General features: G+C 37.5%; 1 protein-coding gene across 21 annotated transcripts in view; it reads right to left on the reverse strand.

Annotated features, from left to right (window-relative positions):
* The window catches only part of NRXN1 (neurexin 1), a 999,171-nt gene that overhangs the window by 121,812 nt on the left and 851,887 nt on the right, over positions 1 to 25,472 (reverse strand). For all 21 annotated transcript variants that reach the window (XM_028139955.2, XM_028139954.2, XM_028139952.2 and 18 more), the window contains one exon: positions 19,493 to 19,664. In XM_028139955.2, the coding sequence (XP_027995756.1) occupies positions 19,493 to 19,664 (172 nt within the window). The remainder of the gene's footprint in view (positions 1 to 19,492; positions 19,665 to 25,472) is intronic.

Genomic DNA, 25,472 nt, shown 5'->3' on the forward strand with positions numbered 1-25,472 from the left:
CCAGTTCTTAATTTATGAAAATCAGATAATTATGCTTTACAGAATTATATCTATTTATTGATTTTAGAGAGGAAGGAAGAGGGAGAGATAGAACATTCAATGATGAGAATCATTGATCGGCTGCCTCCTGCACGCCCCCCACTGGGGATTGAGCCCACAACCTAGGCATGTACACTGACCAGGAATTGAACTGTGATCTCCTGGTTCATAAGTCAATGCTCAACCACTGAGCAACCCTGGCCAGGTTGAGCATAGACTTTTAATCTTTTCTAAAAATATTTGGGCTGGTCAATGAAAGAGGAACCAACTAAGATATCTCATACATAGTATTAATATAGCATACATAGTATTGAGAAAGTTCCTTATTCTCCAGCGAAGAAAAATAAGTCTGATTACTGTTGCATTTTAATCTCATTTTCAAAGAACTTCAATCTCCCTCCTTCACTTGCAATAGTAATTCAGGAAGATTTTTTTCAATTAGAAAGATGGGGTTTGTCTACTGAAAACACATTATTTAAGATTAAATGCTCTGCCCTGGCTGGGTAGCTCATTTGATTGATAGAGCATAGTTAGAGCATCATCCTGATACACCAAGGTTGTGAGTTTGATCCCTGGTCAGGGAACATACAAGAATCAACCAATGAGTGCATAAATAAGTGGAACAACAAATCCATGTTTCTCTCTTTCTCTCTCAAATCAATCAATTAAAAAAACTAAGTGCTCTGGAAGTACAAAGGATAGGCTGGGATATAACAGTTCCACCATTGTCAGTTCTCTTCAATCTTATAAACTGTAAATCAAATTTTCATTTTTTTTCATTTGTATATAAATCAAATAGTATGGATTTGAACTTAAAACCCTAAAATAAATTTACCCCAATAAAAATGTATTCTGTCAGCAATTATTTCCTAGAAGCAAGAACCCATGTGGTCAGATTCATTGTGAAAAGAAAATCCTTGATGGTTAAAAAAAAAAAAAAATGAGCTTTAATTCCTGGGTTCAAATCCTGGCTTCACTCTTGACTAGCTGTGTAACACTGGGCCTGGAGCATAACATCACTGAGCTTCAGTTTTCTCATCTGTAAACTAGGTAATTTGGAAGAATAAGTGATATATGTAAACCTCTTAACACAGTGCCTGGCACATAGTAAGCATTTCAATAAATAGTAGCCACTATATTAGGCTTATGTCATTATATATCTAGCATAATTTGCCTGCTATGACATATATAGATCACATAAATTGTTTCTCACCAACATGAGCATAGGAAAAGATTTGAGGTAGGTGTGAAGAAGAGTGGAAAATAAATCTATTTTTCTTTCGCAGGACAAACAAAGGCCAGGGAACTAGACTTATTGTAAGTGATATCAAAAACCCCACCGGTGCTTTATCAAAATCACTGCATTTTTTCCCCAAGCAATGTCAGATTCATTCTCAGAGGTTCATGCCTGGCTACCGGTAAGCCAATGGGAACAAATGAAAGGAGGTCATTCACTGGAGAAGGCCACACAAAAAGAAAAAGCCAAAGGCACCTGCCCTGAGGAAGAATGGAATTCAGGGACCACCATCTGTTCTGTGAGCAGCATGATAACAAAGCTGCTCCCGGAATAAACACACTTTAGATATCACTGAGGTCTCAAAATGACATTTTAATCTGAATATTAATGCTTCAAAGAGATGCACTTCAAATAAAATGTTTTAAATTCTTCTTTTTCTCCCACAGTGCTTATGGCAAAAAGAGGCCACAGCAACTAAACAGACGCGAATACTGCGTGGCCTAAAGCAGGCAGTCCCATTATCTGCAAAGTGAGGTTGGTGAACTGTATGGACTCTAAGATGTCCCCCAATGCTAATGGCCCTGGTCCCATGTTTAAGGTAGGGTTGTCAAGGAGGCACACATTAGGCCATTTTTTTAAAGAAATGTTGTCTGTAGGATTTTAGGAGGGAATTAATTTTAGAGGCATTAGAAACAAAATATCAGTTTCAAACTCTGCAAATATCTTTAAAAGGCAGTGAAATCTTTGACATGGTGTGTTGTTTTTTTTAATATTTTTTTAAAAAAACTATCTCATAATGCTTTGACAAATTTATGAACACTTTCAGTCATCATCATTGGAGACCTTTATAATTAAGCCATTATATTTTTCTGATATGTTTAATGTTGCCAGCTTGTCTTCTTTCTTCCTTTAACCATACAGACACACCTCTCACCTTGTAGATATTCCTCTGGCTTCTCTCTGCCCACCCACTGAAGCATGTCACTTCTCTAACAGTCATTTCAAGAGGAGGAAGGCAGGCAGAGGTTAGATTTTAGATCTCAATCTTAGGAAAAGTAGTTAAGAGGATGGGGAAGAGGTTTGTCTCCTCTTCATTTTAAAATCTTAGGACTAAAGAGATAAGAATGGACAATTTCAACATGGAATCTAAGGATTTCCTCAAAGCGATGACTGTTCTTTGCAACCCCCCTTTGTACGTAATTGATCTAAATAAAATCTTTTTGTCCATCCGGTGTGGTTCAGTGGTTGAGTGTCAACCTAGAAACCAAAGGTCACAGTTTGATTCCTCGTCAGGGCATGTGCCCGGGTTGCAGGCTCAATCCCCAGTAAGGGGTGTGCAGGATGCAGCCAATCAATGATTCTATCTCATCATTGATGCTCCCCCCTCCCTCTAACTTCCCTTCTAAAATCAATAAAATAAGTTAAAAAATAAATAAAATATTTTCTTGGGTCTCTCAAATGCCTATGTTCTGTGATATTGAACTTTGAGGGTTACTTCTGGTTCCTATCCAATCAGGTCTGACAAGGGCAGATATGAGAACCTGTAGGTGTGACTCCAGCAGATCCAGACAGCCTAAGAATGCAGTAAGTACAGAGCAGAAATAATTCATTCCATCTCTCAGAATAAGACTATGAACTTCTCTGTTGCCTGCAGTTTCCCCCCTTAAAATATGCCATCTTGACTTCTAGTGGATCAGAACGGAGAGAGGGGCAAAACCACATATATTGTTCTATCAAGTTTAAGCTGATGCTCCATTAGTCAGGAAAATTGGAATCGATCCACTCTCTGTCGTTGTTATAACCCAGTATATATCTAGTTAGGCTGTGTCATTTTCAAGTAGAGGGCTAAACTAATTGGGCCATACAACTCTGGCCTAATTAACACTTCATTTAATTTTTTTTTCCCCTGAAGTCATTGCAATCCAACTGGCCTGTATTGAGTTTAGTGAACATAAACAGTGTTCACATCTTCCACACAAGAACCCTTCAAATACTTCAAGGGTGTTAAGGGCTCAATTGTGTCCACTCAAAGTTCATATGGTGAAGCCCTGATCCCAGTCAGTACCTTAGTTTAAGACTGTTTTTGGAGATAAGGCCTTTAAAAGGTGATTAATTTAAAATGACTTTCTTACGGTGGACCCTGATCCAATCTAACTGATGTCCTTATAAGAAATAATTTGGACATACAAAAGGACACCAGGGGCATGCATGCATAGGGAAAGATACATGGGAAAACTCAGAGAAAAGGCAGCTATCTGTAAGCAAAGGACACAGGCCTCAGAAGAAATCAGCCCTGCTGACACCTTGACCTTGCACTGCTAGCCTCCAGAACTGTGAGAACATAAATGTTCTCTTGCTTAAATCACCCAGTCGGTGCTATTTTTTGTTACAGGTGCCCTTGCAAAATATTAACTACTTTGTATTGTTAAAATCATATATTGTTGGCTTATCTGTGACCCTATTAAGCAGTATTTTGCTGCTAATTGCCAAAAATGTTAGGAATGAATACTTTTGGATTTGTATGTTAACAAAGTACTATGTTAATGTCAAAATTGTACCCATTTTAATTATTAATTTAGGTTAAATAATACATTTTCTCTTTTTCTGGATTTGCTACAAATCATAAAATTCTGTGCAATTTTGGTAGATATCATAGTTATAAAATAAACTCTACTGGTTTACATTTTGCATGATTTAAATTATAACATAACAATGTAATTGATTTCAGCATGAAATACATATATTTCAGCATAGTTCCATTATGTCTATACATAAATTTGTAAGAGGAATTATTTAATCTCTAGTATTAACTTTTTTAATTGTGTTAATCCTCATCCAATAATATTTTTCCATTAACTTTCTAGAGAGAGTGGATGAGAGGGAGGGAGGAAGGGGGAGAGAGAGAGAGAGAGAGAGAGAGAGAGAGAGAGAGAGACAGAGAGAGAGAGACAGAGAGAGAGAGACAGAGAGACAGACATGTTAGAGATACATTGATTGGTTGCCTCCTGTGCGAGGCTGGCCTGAGGCCAGAGATCGAACCTATAAGCCAGGTACACGCTCTTGACCAGGAATCAAACCCGAGACCCTTTCTTGTGTGGCCTGATGCTCTAACCACTTAGCAACACCACCAGGGCAATCTTTAGTATTATTAAATGAAATTTCTAAAACTAAAAACAATTATGTGATACTACCATTTTCTTTACTTTATGGCCCCCTATAGCTTCATTAAAACAGGTAAGTGCAGTACCATGGAAAATTTAGTGTTAGTGTTAGATTTCCAGTTTAATTTTAGAACTTCTCATGTAAACAACAAACTGCATAAGATAAATCCCTATTTATGTTAATTATCAAATAAGGTTAAGACTCTCTTCTTGAAATATGCTAATGTTTTCTTTAATTTGGTAACTATTGTGCGATCACAAAAAGTTCATTGTGCCCACTTCCAAAACTCTAAAAAACAAATTCTATGTCTTAAATGATGTTTATGTTATTCAAACAAGTATCTATTTTAGGAACTGCCTGAGAAATCTTTTTAAATAAACATTAAAAAAAAAAAATGATTCCATGAGAGCCTCCATTGAGAGTGCCCAGGGGCAGAGAAGAGCCTGGCAAAGGGAAGGGGCATCAATGTGTGTTAAAATATAAAGATTTGAGCCAAAACCGGTTTGGCTCAGTGGATAGAGCGTCAGCCTGCGGACTGAAAGGTCCCAGGTTCGATTCCGATCAAGGGCATGTACCTTGGTTGCGGGCACATCCCCAGTAGGGGGTGTGCAGGAGGCAGCTGATTGATGTTTCTCTCTCATCGATGTTTCGAGCTCTCTATCCCTCTCCCTTCTTCTCTGTAAAAAATCAATAAAATATATATAAAAAATATAAAGATTTGAGCTCTATGTGAGTACAACCACTTCAAGGTCCCCTATATTTCCTTGGAAATTAGACAGCTATTCACGCCTTCCACCTATATGGCCAGAATTCAGTGTTTTGGCCTTTTAATTGGGAAAATGCTTGGTAGAAGGGAGTGGGAAATCTTCGTCTTTGCCTTTGGCTTCTGCTCCCTTGTCATGTTCTGGTGGCCTGCACCCTGAGGGAGAGCCCAGCCTTCACCTTCAGCATCAGTGTCCTTCCATCTCCCACTTCCCATGCTGTGGTCCAAGAAACACCGGAACGGCCGCATCTCTCCTACCTTACTTAGCTCCAGACACTCATTCTGCCCCTTCTGATTCAACTCCGCACTCCAGCCACATTATTGTGAAAGAATGTGTTTTCTCCATTAGAGCAGGGACTGGGTCTGTTTTTGATCACCTCTGTATCCCTAGCATAGCGCCAGGTACATAGAAATATTTTTGAATGAATTACTGAAGAAATTAAAGTCTTGGGCCGTTGTCTCTTCCACTATTCTTTGTCCTTGGCCTTACCATACCGAATCACTTTACTCTGGAATCTTTTATCAGGCCTACCTCACGCTCCCAGTCTCTTGTCCATGATCCAGACTTACTGATTCTATCTTCCATTCCCTCCCCAAATTAAAAAGTCTCCTTTGTACAGCTCCAGGAGAAATAGTTTTCAGTTTAAAATTTGTGAAATTTTGATTTTCTAAATACTGAATCTGTAAGACTATTAAGATTTATGGAAAGAGATCATGAAACCCATTTGATTTTATGGCAGTTAGAAAGCCCAAATCTCAGTAAGGCACTCAAGAGCATGTTGCTGAATCTTTCCAAGTCATATCACATCTGTAAATTGGGGACACTTTATGACATTGTTTTTAGGAGCTAGATGTAATGTGTATAAAGCACCCAGGAACAGTTTCTGATAATCAGTAATAAATATATGATGGCTACTATTGTTTTTATAGATTACACAGAATTCCAGACCCATAGAAATAAAAAAATACGCTAGTCCAATTCCCAACCAATGCAGCAGGGGTTTGATAGCCTTGAGCCTTGAGATTGGTCTCTTGAGCCCTTCAGAATTAGAAGAGAGTCCAAAAAGTACCATAACTCATTAAGAGGGAAGTAAATTATCTCATAAAACTACTCTTGTTAATGTTATTTCCTTTTTACAGGAAATGTAAAAATAAAGAAAAAACTTTATCACACATTATGGGCCAATATAAGGAACCTTGTAGTTTTGATTTGTTTTTATTTGGCTATACAGTGAAATCCCTTAATTGCCTTTGATCATTATGTTTCATTTTTCAAGTTAGTGGTTTTTATGTATATTCAATATGAACAAATAACAGTAAAATTCAAAGTATGAAACTGAACTGACAAATATAGCAAAAAAAAAGTAAATACCTGTAATCCTAGGTTTCCTATTGCCAGGGCAAACAAACAACAAAAACAACAACAACAACAAAATAACAATAACACAATACTTAGAAAAAAATAAGCCAGTAAAATCAGATTTTCAAAAATATTCTTGATGTGTAGAAACAACAACAAATTAAAATTATAAAAGTAAGATTTCAAAATATAAAACATCACACCGAACCTGAGAAAAGGGCATTGAACCCTACCACTCTGTTCATTCATACAAATTCTATCCCTTCCAAAGTTCACTTTGGGGAGCCACTGAAAAACTGAGGGCAGGAAGAGGTATAATAAAAGCAATTTTAGGAAGAAAAACATTTTAGTTATATACCAGATGGAATAAAATAATGGGGACTGAAGAGGAATAGAGATGGTTTATAGCTGACAATAGGAAAAGAGGCCCAATTGTAATAAAGGCTTTATATCACTAGAATAATGTCAGCACAAACAGAAATGATGGAAACTAGGGAACATTTGAATGAAGAATTTGTGGAAACTAGTTCCTGTTATTGGACCCAGTGTCTATGTTGGTGGAATAACAAGAAAGATTTTGATAGTACAAGTTAGGAATTTAAGAGGGTAAAATGGTTTGGGGACTTCTAATTTGTTTAGAGTAAGAATTTAGTTGCAATCAGAAATACACATTTTTGTGCAAATGAAACTTAGTTGTGCTTCTATTAATTCAGAGTTTATTAAAATTTAACAGGCACACACCAGCAGCAGTTACCCGAGTTTTGTCCAGGTGGACATTGCTAATTTCACCCTATCATCATAGACTCGGAAACTGTGCTCAACCTTTTCCAAATGCCCCAAGTCAATTTGAACTGAAAACCTATATGTTGTTGCTAAGTCTAGGAGCATCTGAAAGCTCTCCAAAGAAAACATTCTCCTGTCATAGTATAGATATCCCTTAAAAACCCACAAATTCTGGAACAAAGAAGTTCTCATCTTCCTTCCTTAATTACTTTCTCAGCTTTAGTCTCTAGATTGTTGACTAAATATGATAACTAAATGTCCCATCACAAAGAGCAAGACCAGGTAAGTGCTATTTTGGAATTTATAACCGCCTCCGTTTTTGGGTTCACTCTCTCTCCTGCCTGGAATGGGTTCATAGTCACCAATACATGCTCATTTGTCCCATCTATATCAGGCTCAGACTATACTTTTTTTCAGGCACTAAACACATCTCTTCTACCTCATATTTCTTCTAGGTCTTGTATTAATATTTTAAGTTATGAAATTTTATATTTTCCACACAGTCATACTTCACTGATTTGTTTTTCCTCTCAAATTTACCTTAAACTCTTGGGAACAAAGGCAGTGTTTTTTTGTTTCCTTGTGGTTACAACCAGGTTTAGCATAACATAGGACAGCCATGAAGTGGATGGTCTTAATGAATGTTCACTGATGAATTAAAGGAGTAGTTGAGGCTTTTGGCCTCCATTAGTGCTTCAGCTAAAAGGTAGATCTTCATGTGTGAAAGAAATGGATAGGTCAAAGACCCGGGTTAGCACTTTAAATTTATTCATTTTCTTATGCTTTCTTTCCATTTCTAGTTGCTTATCTTTACTCAATGTTTTCTAATTCAGAATGAAAGAAATATTTGAGAAAAAATCTTTAGTCAGAAATTTACATAGTATTTTGAACCAAAATAAATATAATTTAAGGTACATGTGACTTGAACAAGCAACAGAGAAAATGAAGCACAAGATTTATGAGTGAAATAGAGGCCCGATGCACGAAATTCACGCAAAGGCCTTGGCCCTGACCCCTGCCTGCTGCTGCCGCAGCCGCCTCTGCTGTGGCCACCGCCCATTGAGGCTTTGTCCGGAAGGAAGGATGTCCGAAAGGATGTCCAGTCTAATTAGCATATTACACTTTTATTATTATAGAGAAGGATGTATTGATATTTTAAAATACTTTTAGGATAAGAAGAAAAGTAAAGATTTAAAGTGTGGTTAACATTATTTTTCTAAGTTGAGTTCAGAGTCCTTATCTAATTAATATCTTCAGCTTCCTCACCAGCACAAGAATAAACTCAGCCATCTAGTAGAATGACTAACTTAGGCTGATTCCAGTTTCTCCAGGTAAAAGTCTAAGTACCCTCTGCAGCTTGTAAGTAAAGTGACAAATGTTCTGGATTGCCTGGGACAGTGTCGGTATGTGTCTAATATGCAGGAGTAACTTAATAGCACTTCTTTTCTCTCTCAGAATTATGCCTATTTGAATGATAATTCTTATGGTTTCCAATTACAGAGCACCATCCTGGGGAACTGAAAACAGAGACTCCCGTGATGGTTAGAGCCCAGGCAGAAGGTTCCCCAAGATGCTTGGTGAGAAGGAAAAGACAGCTCTTTCTGCATGGCACATGACTTGTTGACCCAAGCACAGACTGGATTCCAGCTTCCACTCCATCCCCTCTGATGGGATATTGGTGCAATGCTACCCAAACTGCATAACTACATGCAGCTGCCCATCCACCAGCTACCATGGTCTCCCTAATGCTCTCTTACTAAATTCAAATGGTTCTCCAACACCCAGCCCCCATTCCAGTCCTTCCTAAGTCTTTCCTGATTCCCACACACCACTCCTTTCTCTAATTTATACAGAACGTATTTTCTGTCCTTCCCACTGATGTCTCTATAGTGTTCTGGCTCAGGATGGGATTGGAGGGCAGAAAGGGGTGAGGCAATTACATGTCTTAAGTTTCTGGAAATGTTTATTTCCATGTGTGTGAACCCAAGTCTGACAGCCTAGAAAGGATGAATTTGTTCCCCGAAGGAAATACACTACACACTGATATGGGGAGGTTAGTGCCTATTGCAATTTCAGGATTGCAAACCCAAACTACTTTGATTAGAGATAGTTGAGCTAATATTTATTGAGTAGTTACTACTTACCATGTTTCTTACTAATTACTAAGTATTTTGAAATTAAAAACTCTTGGAAACTTCAAACAACCCCATGAAGTAAGTACTATCATGAATAAACAGGAAACTTAAGTGTAAAGAAGTTAAAGAAATAGGCCAGAGGTCACACATCTACAAAGTGTTGGAACTAAGATTTGAACACAGGCAGTCTGACTCCTGAGCCTTCTCTCTTAACTTTCACCTTATCCCACTTTTAATCTTGTGTTATCATAGTATATGCTTGAAGTTTGGTCATTTGATGTGTGGTCTTTATTTTTCTATTGCAATTTTAGTGTTTAAGAGGTATACAGTTTGGATGTGGCACTCATTTCTGCATATGGATACAGAAAAGGAGGAGGAGGAGAAGGAGCAGGAAAAGAGGAGGAGGAGAATCAGCCATGGAAGATGGCATCATTATATGCATGCCACAAATCCCAAGGGACCCTTGAATGGCCTTCAGAGATAGAAACAGAAGAAACAATACCATTGCTATTAGGGCCTCAATACAACAAAGGTTTAGTCATCCTGAAATCTGGTGGGGACCAAGAAGAAACTTTTCTATTTTTTTTCCTCTTAGAAGGAGTATGAATAAATAGTGTAGGCAGCATTGCATAATAAATACTTCAGAGCCCTGGAGTGAGCTTTGGGATGTGGGACCTTGGTAAGTAACCTTATCTATGTTTAGTTACTGATCTATCAAAAGAAGATACTACAAGCTGCCTTATAAGATTTGATGAGAAAAATGTATGTAAAATAACTACCACAGTTCCCAGTATGTAGTGCCCAGTGTATGGTGCTGTCTGAAATTTAAATGGGTTCAGGGAATGTCTGAGATTTTTGGGTGAGTTCTGTTACTTCCTCACCCCAATCCAGCACAACACCAACTTCTTTACTCAATCAGTCCAACGGATTTCATGTTCTATTTGAGCTCTACTTCCATAAAGCAAAGGCCTCATCTAATTGTTCCCAGTTTTGTTTTCCACTGTGATTGTGACCATCCTGTGTCTCTTTTCAGGAAGACAAATTGGGGATGGGGGTGGGGAGGAGACAAGATTAACCAGGAAGACAAGATTAACCAAAGAACCAAAGAATTTATACGCATCTATGCATAATCCATGGGCATAGGCAATAGTGCAGTGAAGGCCTGGAGTGGGGGGAGTAGGAGTGGGGTGAAATGAGTTAAAGGGGGGAGAAAGGGACATCTTTAATGCTTCCAACAATAAAGATACATTTTTTAAAAAGTTTAAAAAAAGTTTCATTTTGCTTGTTCCTTCTCCAACCAGGAAGTACACTCTCATCCAATTCCTCTGCTAAACTGAGCACTAAAAGTAATAAATGAGAGAACTGATGACTCTATGTGGACTTTTTAAATGCTCCAGCAAAGGTGACCCTGAAAAATTATTATGGCATGTTATCAATTAGTTGACAATATCGAAAAAAATGAAGCTAAATGTTCCTCTATTCTGACCAGTTTTATATCTCATCAATCCAGCTAAAATAGTTCATTGGAAATGCAAATGGTTATATCTAGCCCAACATAAGCTATGTATATTCTCTTTCAGATTCTCAATAGACATTTTAAATATTTGGGCCACCAATATAAATAATATGCCCAAGCTGACGAATTACTACAATAATACTTAACATGAAAAAATTTAGCCTCAAATTTCCATGGTAGGGGTTGTGGGAACCTCAGCTGCCTTTAATGCAGTGAAATTCATAAAGGCTGAAAACAAAACAGACTTACAAATGCTTAAGATGAAAGTCATTGCGAACTGTTCAACACATGAGGCTAAATTTGACACAAAATATTCATCATCGTTTAAATTTTCATGCATGGCCTATTTAAAGCCTTCATACATTAAAAGATTTTCACATTTATTATGTCATTCTGTCTTAATTAAGAGTAACTAAAATATTAGATTAGGTTATACCTTTGAATTGTTACAGAAATGAGGTTTATATTCCTTAAGAAAAAATGTACTTTTCTAATAACCATATGAACACGTTAATATATAATTCATTCACAATTACACATAACTTACCAGATCTACAAAAACAAGTTTTATTGTTTCAAATCTTTTTTCCTAGAATATTATACTATATAGAATTAACTAAAAGGAATTTTTAGATAAAAATAATTTTTTATTTAAAAAATATCAACTTATAGAAAAGTTGTAAAAGATAGTAATGAGAGTTCCACATGCCTTTTCATCTATCTTCCCTCAGTGTTAACATCTTAAATAACTACTGGACAATCATCAAAACCAAGAAATTAACATCGGTACTAGATTGTAAACTACAGTATACAGACTTTATTATGTTTCACCAGTTTTAAATAATCCCTTTACTGTTACAGGATCCAATCCAGATTCCCACAATGCATTTTTTATGATTACATTGAGGTCATGCACTTCTGTGAAGAATACCAAGAATAGGAAAGATATGAAGTGCTTTTCGCAATGCCCGTATTTCTTATTATTGGTGATGTTAACTTGATCACTTAGTTAAGGTGGTCTTCTGAGCGTATCTGCAGAAAGTTTATGTTTTCACCTTGGTGGAGATACATAAATTACTAGTCTCTGCTCAAAATTCTCCCCACTAATTTCAGCACATCTGGTGTTTTCAAAAGTAACATTTTGAAGTTATAGTGCTGAATGTCTACTTCTATCATCCTTCTACATTTGTTAATTTGAATTCTTCTGTAAGAAAGAATTGTCCCTACTCTTCCACATATCTATCATCCACATATCTATTCTTTTCTTTTCTTTTTATATTTTCCAGCTTCTATAGTCTAAATGATACCAAAGCCCACCAAATCATCAGAGGAACTTTCTCTCTTTTTTTATTTTATATATATATTACTTTTTCAGACATTAAAATTTCTACAGTGGTTGCCTTACAGTAATAGTAAGATCTCTTTGGTATTAATAAAAAATCCAGGTCATTGAAAATATATAGGAATGAGTGAGATGTGGGAATACCTCATATCTTTCCATCTCCTTGGATACAATTTCTATGAAGCTAAGCATTTTGGGAAGATGCATTTAATATACTATTCAATAAAAAGTTCATTATGTTTCATTATTGAGAAAAGCCCCTATAGTCCCAGGAAAACTGAACACCATGAAAGAAGATAATTACCAACAGAACTGCCAGAGTTTTAGCCCTTAGTTCTATATAACATAGCCACAGTATATGAGGCTTCAGAATCCTCATAGAATGTAAGCTTTACTTGGAAATTTTGAATTAGTAAACATTTACTATGTCAAATAGAATCCAAACATTTATATATTCAACCATACATGTACGTATATTTTGGCTAAATCTACCAGCAACAGACAATGCTTTTTTTTTTTTTAATCCTCACCTGAGGATATATTTTTATTGATTTGAGAGAGAGAGGAAGGGATAACATACATACACACACACACACACACACACACACACACACACACACACACACACAGATTAGCTGCCTCTCCTACAGCCTTGACCATGGGTAGAACTTGCAAGCTAGGTATGTTTCCTTACCAGGAATCAAACCCACAACCTTGTGGTGCATGAGCTGATGCTCCAACCAACTGAGCCACCAGGCTGGGGCAGCAACAGTCAATGTTTTAAGATGGAATTTGAATGAGGAACCTGGGATTTATCTCACAATTATTTATTAAGTTATCTTACTATGAGCCAACTACTGATTATCATGTCTTATGTTGGGTCTACCAAAAATTGGTAATTTATTTTTAAAAATGATTTAAATCTTTTTCATGGTTTATCAATTTCCAACAGAAAGTTATATTCCCAATGTCTTAAACTTTGTAGGAGGGAAAGGAGATTCAGTCCAACATTTCCTATATCTATACCTTTAACCAAGACATGGGACAAGTCTTCTATTTAGATATAGTTTTTCTCCCAAATAATTCTTAAGGATTTTAATACCTCAATCATCTAATGACTCATCCTCTTCTGGCTACTGAAATCAACTAAGTTTCATGTGATGTCACTGAGAAATAAATACCAATGAATAAATACAAAACATTGGAAATAGTGCCAACCTGCAGGTTGAGTGCTATAGGAACAGTCGAAGAGTAATGATCCATAATTATTTACTTAATTTTCAAGTAGAATTTTTATCATGAGGTCAGAAAATAATCAGTGCCTACTAAGAAGTATTGATTCAAAATAATAGTAGCAAAATAATTTTGTAATAAAATTATTTTTATTCTGTGTGTTTATTATTTTTAACATATCTTAGATAATTTTTAGTGTATGTATGTGTCTGTGTGGGTTGGCAGTGGTTGTGATATAAACTAAAATATTCAGCTATTACCAATCATGTAAGTCATAACATTAGTTATAAAAATTACACTTTGCTACATGGAAGACTACCTAAAATGATCTCTCTTCATTTTGGTTTCTGCCTCCTAGACAGCATAAAGTAAGGTGCACAGAGACAGAAGACAAGAGTCCCCAACTAGCATAGTGATCTTGATCAGATCAATTAGCCTCTCCAAGATTCCATTTTACTTTCTGGAAAATGAAGGAGCTGGAATAGAAGATCTTTGAAGTCCCTTCCCTCTTGCAAATGCCGTCTCTTCTTGGGCTATTCTTATGCTTCTTCCAAATCTTTATATCCCTGTTAGAATCTACTCTGTTACACCACTCCAGACCACCACTTTCTCCTTTCGAATAGCAGTTAAACTCTACTATTAATTTTGAAGTTACAATTTATTTACATTAGTAGGTTTGCTGAATCCTTTTTGTCCCCCAGACTAAACTTTTAGCAAGCAAAAACTACTATGTCTTTAACCTCTCTATTTATTCCCACTGCAGATTTCCACTTCATTGCTACCTAGTGCAGTCTGGTGACATACTACATCATTCGAATATTGAATAATTAATGGTTTAAAAAAGAGAGAAAGAGATAGAAAATAAAAAGTAGAATGACTCCCCTTTTATTTAGTTGTTCACCAGGTCTTCTAATATATTTTGCATTCATCCTCTTTATTTTCTCACACCCTAGCTTTCTAAGTATTTTCTGTCTCTGTCTCTTCCTGCTAATCTCATTAAACTGAATGCATGCCTTCCTCCAAGTAAAAATCTAGTCTTTTAAGTTCCCAACCAAGTTTTTCCAAACTGGCCTCTTCCTCCTTACAATATATTTTATTTTTGTCTTATTCAAAAATTAGCCAAATATGAAATGATAATTTATACTTCCTCACATATTATATTTTGAATATTGAACATTTTTTACTTATCCCTTTAACCAGATGGTAAACCTAGCATGTTTCTTTAATATAGTATATATCTCCTTTAAATATGTGTTGATCTGAGGTGTTAACTTGACAGGAAAACAATGAATATTTGACCTTAATATACATAATATAAAGGACATCTTTTTGACACACTGTGGTAGAAAAAGAGTCAAAGGTTTATTTTCAAAGGTAATTGTGATTTATATGGAGCAATCTTTAGTCTGAGCAAGCAAGGTAGTGTTTGGCTTTGTGGATTAACATTATGAGAAGTCTATTCTTATGGAGAGAAAATTTTGCTATATAACTGTAATTAGGGGCAAATCAGAGATTAATGATGCATCATATTCTAGAAATTTAACTGATAAGCATCAATAAATGGTTTTCTCAACTTTAAATGGTTTGCAAAATATTATTTCTACTAGAGGCCTGGTGCACGAATTCATGCACGGGTGGCGTCCCTTGGCCTGGCTAGTGATTGGGGCTGATTGGGGGGCCGGTTGGCCAGGGGGAAGGACTGCAGGAGGTTGGCTGGCTGCGGGGAGGGACTGCAGGAGGTTGGCTGTGGGAGTGCAGTGACCACCAGGTGGTAGCTCCTGCATTGAGCATCTGCCCCCTGGTGGTCAGTGCCCATCATAGCAACTGGTCTACTAGTCATTCAGTCGCTTAGGCTGTATATATAGAGAGAGACCTGGTGCATGAAATTCGTGCATTGGGGGGGGGGTCCCTCAGCCCAGCCTGCACCCTCTTCAATCTGGGACCTCTTGGGGGATGTCTGATTGCTGATTTAGGCCCAATCCTAAAAATGGCAGTTGGACATCCCTCTCGCAATCTGGGACTGCTGGCTCCTAACTGCTCACCTGCCTGCTGGCCTGACCCCCCTAACTGCTCTCCCCTGCCATCCTGATCCCCCTAACTGCTCTCCCCTGCCATCCTGATTGCCCTTAACCACCTCTGCCTCAGCCCTGCCACCATGGCTTTGTCTGAAAGGATGTCCGGTTTAATTAGCATATTACCCTTTTATTAGTATAGATAGTTTGCTCCATGCACAGAAAATAACACAAACTGGGTTCCTATGCTGAAAATTCAGAATTTATTCTAAAATGTAAATTGTTGAGTTATTGGGATTATTTCATACACTCCAAAAGAGTATCTATTCTACCTCTACTAATTAGTTTCTCTATGAAAGCCTTCCAGACCATTATGGGTGGGGTACTGCTGGTCAATGCTTTAGGTGCTTTTTAGTAAAGGTATTAGAGGCCCAGTGCATGAAATCTGTGCACTGGGGGGGCCCCTCAACCCGGCCTGCAGGGCTCTTGCAGTCTGGGACCCCTCTCTCCTTACCATCTGCCTGAAGTGGAGGTGGGAGAGGCTCCTGCCACCGCCGCTGCTCTCGCCAGCCGTGAGCCCGTCTTCTAGCTGAGTGACGCTCCCCCTATGGGAGTGCACTGACCACCAGGGGGCAGCCCCTGCATTGAGTGTCTGCCCCCCCTGGTGGTCAGTGTGCGTCATAGCGACCAGTCATTCCGCTAGTCGTTCCGCCCTTTGGTCAATTTGCATAGTAGGGTTTTATTATATAGGTTAATGTCGCTACCAGATAAATTGCCTCATATAAAAGCACTTACCACAAAGCCCTATAATGGAAGGTTAAGTACTATACTTAATTACTAATTTCAGCCCTTGTTATCTATATTTAGCTGCGCAGGCACTTGAAAAGGAACCAAGTATAGTCTGTTGGTTCCTGCTTCTCTCATTATAGAATTTGGTGGTAAAGGCTTTGGTCCCACTATTTTTCTAATGAATAATAACACATTTTTTAAAAAATAAAAAATAGCCACCCACAAACCAATATAAGAGAGATATACTAGATATTTCTATTGAACTTATAAAATTGCTTTGTTCTAACAACTTTAATCTAGATGACACTTTTAAATTTGTACTCGGCCTTCATGGAGTTGTGGCAGGTGAAGCTCTAAGAAAAAGGGGTATTTGACATTTTCACAGCTTATTTCCTACCTCAGCATCATGCTGAAATGCACACAGAGCAGATGATTAATAAAATACTGATGGCAACGATGGTGACTCCTATGAGCTCTTCACATATTGATCATTAACTTTTTATATGTATACATTTAAATTCCCCGCAGGTGCTCTAATTTTCTTGAGGGCAAACTGCGTTTTACCCTTGCTTGCATCCTTCAGAGTAACTGCAGCTTTGCTTACTCTGTGTTTGTTAATATTATCTAAAATACTTTTTTGTAAAAGGACTAAATATAAAAGGTTGCATCCAAAATATCTATTTCTAAAGATTTGCTCATTACCATGACATTGCCAGCTTCTGATTTTTAAATACATATATATTTTCATACTGAACATCCATTTTAATTGGTAAAGACATTATATGTGTTAGACAGATATTAGTCCAGAAGAAAATATACAAATATTTGCTGACTTAATCAATATTGACCGATCTTAATGACCACTATTCAAATTGGATATTAGCGTGCCACAGAAACACAGGGACCATAACTTTTTTGAACTATAGCTAGTACGCCTTTTCTGGTCTATTTAATCACATGAGCTATAATAAAATAGTGAGGTATGAACATTTTTTAAAACAAAAATATTTACCCACATGAACTAATAACGCATTAGTAAACTAGGTTCTGATGATCTGTGCTTGGGAAATGCAAACCATACTTCCCTTTTGGAGATGAATTATGAATATTAATATAATAAAGCCCAGTGTAGCCACTTTCAACTTAGTTTAATTCAGACTAAGTTAAGAGTGGGATTCCTCTCCTCACCCCCATAGGTCATCACTAACATTCACCAGAACAGCGTTCTTAAAGATACCAACTTGGAAAGGTTGGAAAGAGTAAAAAAGTTTCTAAATGAAGGTAAGTTTAAATCATTAACTGGTGAAACAAAGCTAGGCTTCAAGAGGCAACTGCCGCTCTGTAATAATAATAAAATGTATCATTTTACATGTTCGTGTCCACTATTAACAGGTAACATATTCCAGGGTCAGGATCCAAATTTCATTCTAGTTTCCATCTTTTATGGAGTCTAGTGCCATGACTTCCTCTCAGTAAAGAGGTATTCAATCATTGTATTTTAAGAAATTCACCAATTTATTTTTCTGTAATTCCATCAAGGCTGTAGTTATTAAAAACAATACATTTCAACTAGGATTTCAGTAAATGCAATAAGGGATTGCTGGGGGCTATGTAACAATGTGTGTAGATTTCAGGCACTTTCCTTCCAGTCTTCCAGTCCATCTTACTTACAGAAGGCCACAGAAGATACACATTCTCATAATTACAGTGTAAAATTGGGATAATTCCCCAGGATATCAATTCTGCAAATATTTATTAAGTGCCCACTATTTGCCAGTACTATAATAGGCAGTTATTATTAATGCGCTTGCTTCTAAATTTTGTCATAGAGCAGCTTTATATCACATTTAATTGAGCAAATATTTGAAGAGGACAAAGTTTATAAAAGAGGTTTGAGATGAGGTTTGGAGATGTAAAATTTTATAAATCAGCAAAGGTGCACAGGGGCATCACCACAGACACTCGATTCCATAATCGCGAGTCAGTACTAAGGAAGCTTGATCTTTATTTAGTAAGCTAGTTATTTCCTCAAATTATTTCTTCCAAGAAACAAAGTACTTGTAATAGAGGGGTTCAGAGATACTTTTAGGTAATCATTGTTATTGTGCAAAAATTAAAATTTCTTTTTACACTCTTTCTTTATACTGTACTATAGCTCTTCTTTAAAAAACAACAAATCCACACACCAAAAAACCCCCAGTTCTATCTAAAAGGGGAGCAGAGAAAAATGAGATTGATGTTTGCAGTAATCTCTTTTGTACCAAAATGTAGAGAGGATTATAATGGCAATAAATACCTTTATACTTTTACTGTGTATTTTACTTTAAAATAACATGTTACTTTAATTGAGAATATATACAATCACAAGTAACAGCGGCTTAAATTTCAAATCTACTGCCTTTGGTTCAAGAGCGCAGCGCTCACAAAGCTCATGAACTATGAACGCGATCGTTTTTATTTTCTCTGTGATAGCCTCACGTTCATTTTAGAGACTTGAAATGAGTGATGCTGGTGTCAGAATCCTCGTGAAACCCCGCGGCTATGTGACAGTGAAAACAAACTTCATTTATTTTTCAGGCTCTTACAACTACTGATTTACAGTACTACCAATAGTTCCTTTACTGGTTCTCTGGTGTCCCACAGCCCACCTGCGCATTTCATGAGTTTCAGCTGCATATCACCATCAAAGGAATCATCTGGCTCCATTTCCTTTCAGGGAAACGGGTTGTAATATTCCCTCCCTTAGCTTTAAATTTTCACTCTGTTACTTTTGACAAAGCCTTTCCTTTGTTCAAATGGAAGGATCCAGTAAAAAACAAAAAACAAAAACAAAAACAAAAAAACCAGCTTTGACATGGTGTGCCCTTTATGTGTGCATTTTTCTGATTTCACTGATGCTCTAAATTTCACAAACGATACCGTGTGCCTTCAAGTTCCTCTGTAAAATGCCAGTTGTACACCGTATCAAGAACAGTTTAGGACAGCAGGACATTCACATGACTCTAAAGTCCAATAAATACATGATGGTTTCTCAGAAAACCCACAATTGGGTGAAACGAACGCAAAACAGTGTTTTGTGTTTCTCATTAAATCTTCCCCAGACACCCATGCACTGGCTTACCTGCAGGGTAGCGCTCGATCACTGGCCAGCTGTCCACCTGTAACGTGGCATTGCCACCACTCCGCGTGAAACGCACTACATGGTATTTCCCATCGTTAATGATTGCATTGGACTCTTCGATGGCGATGTCATCTGTCCCAACATTAAATTTAACTCCAATTTTCCCTTGGTGCTGGAAGAGAGGAGGGGGGGAAAAAGTTGTATAAAGTTGCGCTGATCCGTCAGCATTTAGTTAGAATTACATACAGGATATTGATCAAGAACATGCTTCAGACAACGGCTGCTTTCCACCGATTTTACTTCTGAAAGACTCATGAGGAAGAAAGGTTCTTGACATTTGGGGAAATCTGAAGCATCTCTTTCATGGATAATTGATATTCCAAAAGACACTTTCAAAAGAACTGAGCTGCCTCCTGCCCACAGGTTGCCACAGACAACATGCACAGCGGTCTGTGTGAAAGGACATCCTTTCATGTCCCATCTCACCGCGCCTTTAATCCACTCTTTACATTTCATGAGAAAAATGAGGCTTGGCATTCTCCCTTTTAATAACTGGGGGAAACAGCCACGAAGTCTGTTTGGAGACAACTGACAAATACGATAGAGAAAGTCACTCTTAGGGTATGGGCATGCAGGCAGGCATTTAATGAGTGCAGTTTCTTAGTCATTATTCACACACACACACGCACACACACACACACACACACACACACCATCCAATTCTACCAGCCTGAAATGCGTTCAATTTATTTTATAGGTGATGAAACTATGACACAAGAAGGTGCAATGACTCGCTCAAGGTCACATAACTTAATGGGTGGATGGGTACTGGAATTAGAATTCAGTTCCCCCATTGTTACTTTCTATCTAAGCTAAGATATGGCTATCTATTATCAACCCCCGTCTCTGGGTTATGCAAAACAGCATTGCAAATCTAATTCTAAGCACAAAGTTTGTTATTGTTAACTTTAGAACTGCATACTACACGGTAGCAGAGAGAAACACGGGCTTGTGTCCTCTGCTTCTGAGAAACATTCTCTAACAGTAGGACTGTCAACTTTATCATGAGTTCAGTGGATTTTTAAAGCATGTAGATTTGCCCTTAATCAGTAGCACTGCAGGCCCTTGTTTGCGTACATAACCTCAAACTCTCTGTAGTTCACCTTTCATCAAACTTCTTTAAAGGGCATGTACTCCATCCATTTCTGCAGAAATTAATCATCAGAATATTGAAAACCTGAATATTTGGACCGCATCCTTTAGACATCTTGCCAGATTCTCAGCATTGAGCTAAACAGCAAGAGTATCAGCTTACATTGAGAATTGTTATACGAAAACACTGTCCAAAACTGCATTGATTAAAGGGTGATACATGAAGGTGGTATTTGGGACAGTGCTCATTGCCCGCCTCATGCACACTTCCTAAAGATTTCTATTTTTCTTTTTCCTGGTCCTTGTTGTCTATAAAAGATCTTTTTCTTATAATAAGTTAATATCGTTTCTAATTTTTTTTTAAATTTTGATTTGTTTCCGGCTTGACAGACAATATGACAAAGTTACATTTCTTCTTTTTTTCATATTTCATTTTTGACTTTGGTTATTAGGAAACTCGGAGTCAAAGTGAGTAGGGTGATTTTTCTAGCTGCATAGACTTCTGGTATACTGTTTTCCCTCGACTTATTTTTATTTTCTACTATATTTTTCATAATCCTTACTTTAAAATATATGCCATTATAAATTATTCTAGATTGTGTAGAATGATTCAGGTGGCAAACACACACATAACAACAACACTGTGTTTCCAATAACACTTAAAATGTATCCAACATTCATCCAGGGGACTCAGGGAAGTCCATGTAGAGATGCAGGCATTCTCTTTTAGGCATTCTCTTTATTTAGCAAACACCTTTATAGTGTTCTAAAAGTTCTAACTGTAATGCTAACTCTGGTATTTCTCATAAGATCCCTGTGAGAAAGGTTCTATTTTATCTCCATTTGACAAATGAGGAAACTAAGCACAATGTGATGAAGTAACCTGGCTAAGGTCACACAGTTAGATAGAGAAAAACTGTGATTCAAATCCAGGCAGTCTGGCTCTAGGATTTATGCTCCTAATCATTATATTAGGCTGAATTTGGGGAATATTGCCTCATCCCAACTTCAGGTAGCAGAGTTGGTAACTCTAGATGTTCCTTGCTACCTGTTTTATATTTCCTGCTGGAGTAGGAACACCACAGGACCTGCATTAGCCTTGCAGATTTTACATATGTATCAACCAATGTGTGCTGAAAATAATTTTAAAGCAGAAGCAACTCATATTTGGATGCAATAGAATTTAAAATGTTTTTTTTGTCTCAGTTTCAGCTGCAATCTTAAAATAATCAGTTAAAAACAAATAGATTACTACTTTCTTTTTACAAAATGAGGTAAAAGACTGACTAAGCTAAACTTGCAAAGGAAAGCACTGAAAATGGCTGTTGGCACCCTAATTATGGGACCTATTTCCAGCCCATTAAAGAGAAAAGAAAGCCCAAGAGGAGATTGATCATTAGAAGAGGATTTGGGGGGAGAATTGGGGTGTAATATGTTTTGCAGGTACAGCCAAGTTGGAAGGTAGAACTTCAGAAAGTTTGGTTCTTGTCTCCTGGAATTTGGTGGCAGTGGTTCAGTCAACTGGGATTTGACTCTTGCCTGAGAAACTTTCAAGGGGAGAGACTGTGACTAGGTGATGAACTGATGGCAGAGCAATGATATTACTGTGACAGGAATCACTTGTGAATGAGTTTGTTAGAGCCAAGGACACGTGAGCATTGCCAGTGGGACATGGGTTAGGAAGCCAGCTGAGAATTGTGTTGTGTCCTGTCCGAGAGAGCCCCTGGGGTGAGGGGTGGTGAGTGGTGAAGACAACGCAACAGAAAGAACCTGGAGAAGCAGTAGCGGGTGCCTGGGGAGTGAGGGGGGAATCCTAAATGACCATCTGAAGGAGGAGCATCTACCCTCCTCATGGGAACTGCAGGTAAAGAAATTCCAATGATGTTGTTAAGAGCACAACTCACCAAAATGCCCGCCCCCCCAAATGCTCCTCAGAGTAAACTGAAAGCATAGGCTAAGCCCAGCTAGATGGCTACTATTGTATTAGCCAACTAAGATCATTTCTGTCTCGTATGTCGTCTTTCTTCTGCCTTATCCTTGGAGGGATGAGGAAGGAAGAGAAGTGAATGTCATGGGAACAAGAGGAGAAACAACCCCAGTCCAAGTGGCAGCTTCCAGGCAGCCCATGCAGTGCCAAGAGACCAGCTTTAACTGAGGCTGAATTTATTATTACAAAGGAGTGAACTGAAATTACTTCTTATATCTACAGTGAACAGATGACATTTTACTACCTTAGAGTGACCAAAGTAGTTGCACTTCCTGGGGGTAAGAAAGAAATATTCCATAGAACATGTTTAAATTGCAGTTGTGCCCTAGGAATCAGATATTTCAACACAGAGTTGTAAAAACAATAGAGTTGCCCATTGTTTTAGGATCTCTTCTATCACAGGCATGTTTCTTATCTCAGGATAGACTGAAAGAAATTATTAAAGTGTCCTACCCCTAATAGTCAATTTTTATCAGAGTTCTACGCTTTAAGGAGATTCAAGTTCTGTGAATGGAAGCATTATAATGTTAAAAGTACAAAATGCACCAAACCAAACATGTCCCTTTACCTCATCACAAAATTTTCTGCACTATGTAATGTAAATGCTTATTTTCTAGGGTACAGAAATCCACAGATTTCACAGGGATGCTTTTCTTGCAACACAGTAAAACAAACTATTAAGAGATAATGAGGTTTGGTAATGCATGGAAATCTGACTTTGAAATGATGTTCATCTTCCTCTGAAAATGTTAATTTAGTCCTTGAACGTCCAACATCTTTGATATCTCATGGATCAAACTCCAACATCTGCTAGAACAGAACTGAATACCACCAAAGTAGACTCAAGCGATAACAGACTCTACCCTAATTCAGGCATTATTACTCCACCCAGGTTACATCACATCCTTGAAAAATCAATCATAAATGATAGATGCAGGATCAATTTTTCCCTGAAAACAATTACATTAAAATGAATATAAACCACACAATATTAATATCAATTATATTTAGGACCTACATTTATTTTTCCATTCAGAAATTGTAAATATTCTCCAAACACATCTTTCCCAGGTTGACAGAATAGAAAGCCATTTCAATTATAGAAACAATAAGACTTGCCGAACTTTCTTACCAATGGACAATTACAATTTAAAAGAATTCATTTCAAATTCTTATTCTCTGGGATTAAATGTGATTGTCTCCGGCAAGTTCTCATGAATATTGCATTAGGAAAACCAGCAGTAATTTCACTGGACGTGTACTGATCTTTCAGCATTGTATCTTTCTTGAAATGGATAACTGGCTCACACTATAATTTCAAAAATCTATTATAAGAATATCAGTAACGAGGCATTTATAATTTAATGAAGTCTTTCCGTGGATTCATTAAATAAATAGTGACAAAGTAATTATTAATTTTTTCACAAATGCTCATTTCTGAATAATGATTATGTTATTAAACCAACTTAAAAGGAAACATTATGAAAGATGACACTGGGAAGGAACTTGAAAGTTCTAGCCAGTAGCACTATAGTTTAATGCACCATTTAATTTCAGCTGCAATCACATATTCATTTGAAAAATATTTGATTAAGATTTAATGATATTCTGGATATCTTTGGCATACTTCAAGCAACATGTTTGTATGTTATAGATGCAGATATATTTCCACTGATGTTTATATTAAATAGATAAAACAGAATATACATATTAAGATTTAGCCTGTATGTAGCATATAGAAATGCCACTGGCTTTTGTCCAGTATCTGGAATTATTATGCAGATATATTTGGCTCAACTATGTCTTGGAAAATTGACAAGTAATAATGGTCTCCTATTTTTTTGTTTTATTTGCTTATACACTCTGGTAGAGAGCATCAACAAACAGGATGAACAAGTGTGCAACCTTGGACAACATGTAGATTAGCAGGGAGGCTTGGTTATAACCTACAAGCTCTATTGTAGAATCCTATATAATAGAAGGCTAATATGCAAATCAACCAAACAGCAGAACAACCAGTCACTATGATGTGCACCGTCCACAAGGGGGCAGACACTCAACACAGGAGCTGCCCCCTGATGGTCAGTGAGCTCCCATAGGGGGAGCGCCGCTCAGCCAGATGCCGTGCTCAAGGCTGGTGAGAGCAGCGGTGGAACCTCCTGCCTCTGCAGCAGTCAGACATCCCCTCAGGGCTCTCAGACTGTGGAGAGGGCACAGGCTGGGCTGAGAGACACCCCTCCCCCCCCCCCAGAGCACAAATTTCGTTCACTGGGCCTCTAGTTTTATATAATCCTATACTCCAGGGGCCCAGTTTGGACAGAACTTGACAATGTATTTAAATGCACAGCATGCTTGTGCCCATTTCAGAATACAGAACAACTCTCATGCTCCGGTTCTGCATTGTCAGCTGAAATCAGAGTCAGGCTAAATTGTGTGTTTTCCTTGTCCAGAGACTAATCTTCACCGGAGATCAGAGGCTTTAAGGCTCGAGGGGGACTCTGAGGCCTACAGACATTGTGGATGAAGTAAGTAACAGTACAGAGTGTGACAGAAACCCACTTGTTCTTTCATCTCTAAACAAATACACGAATTCAGGGAATTGCTATTTCACCCCAAATGCTTTTCCACATTAATGACTTAAAGGTCCTATAGGCTGAAAGAGATTGCATCTCCCACCCTGGATGGTTCATAATGTCAAGAATGGTTTTGGTTTAGTTGTTTTAACCTGGAATTAGATTGGAAATGCACTTGCCCCCAAATAAAACCCGCACACTATTTCAAAAACCAAAAGCTACTGCTACCCTGTATCCCACTTTTCCCATTGAGAAATAATTCTAAAAT

The sequence above is a fragment of the Eptesicus fuscus genome, chromosome 16 (genome assembly GCF_027574615.1).
Source record: "Eptesicus fuscus isolate TK198812 chromosome 16, DD_ASM_mEF_20220401, whole genome shotgun sequence".
Classification (NCBI taxonomy): Eukaryota; Metazoa; Chordata; class Mammalia; order Chiroptera; family Vespertilionidae; genus Eptesicus; species Eptesicus fuscus.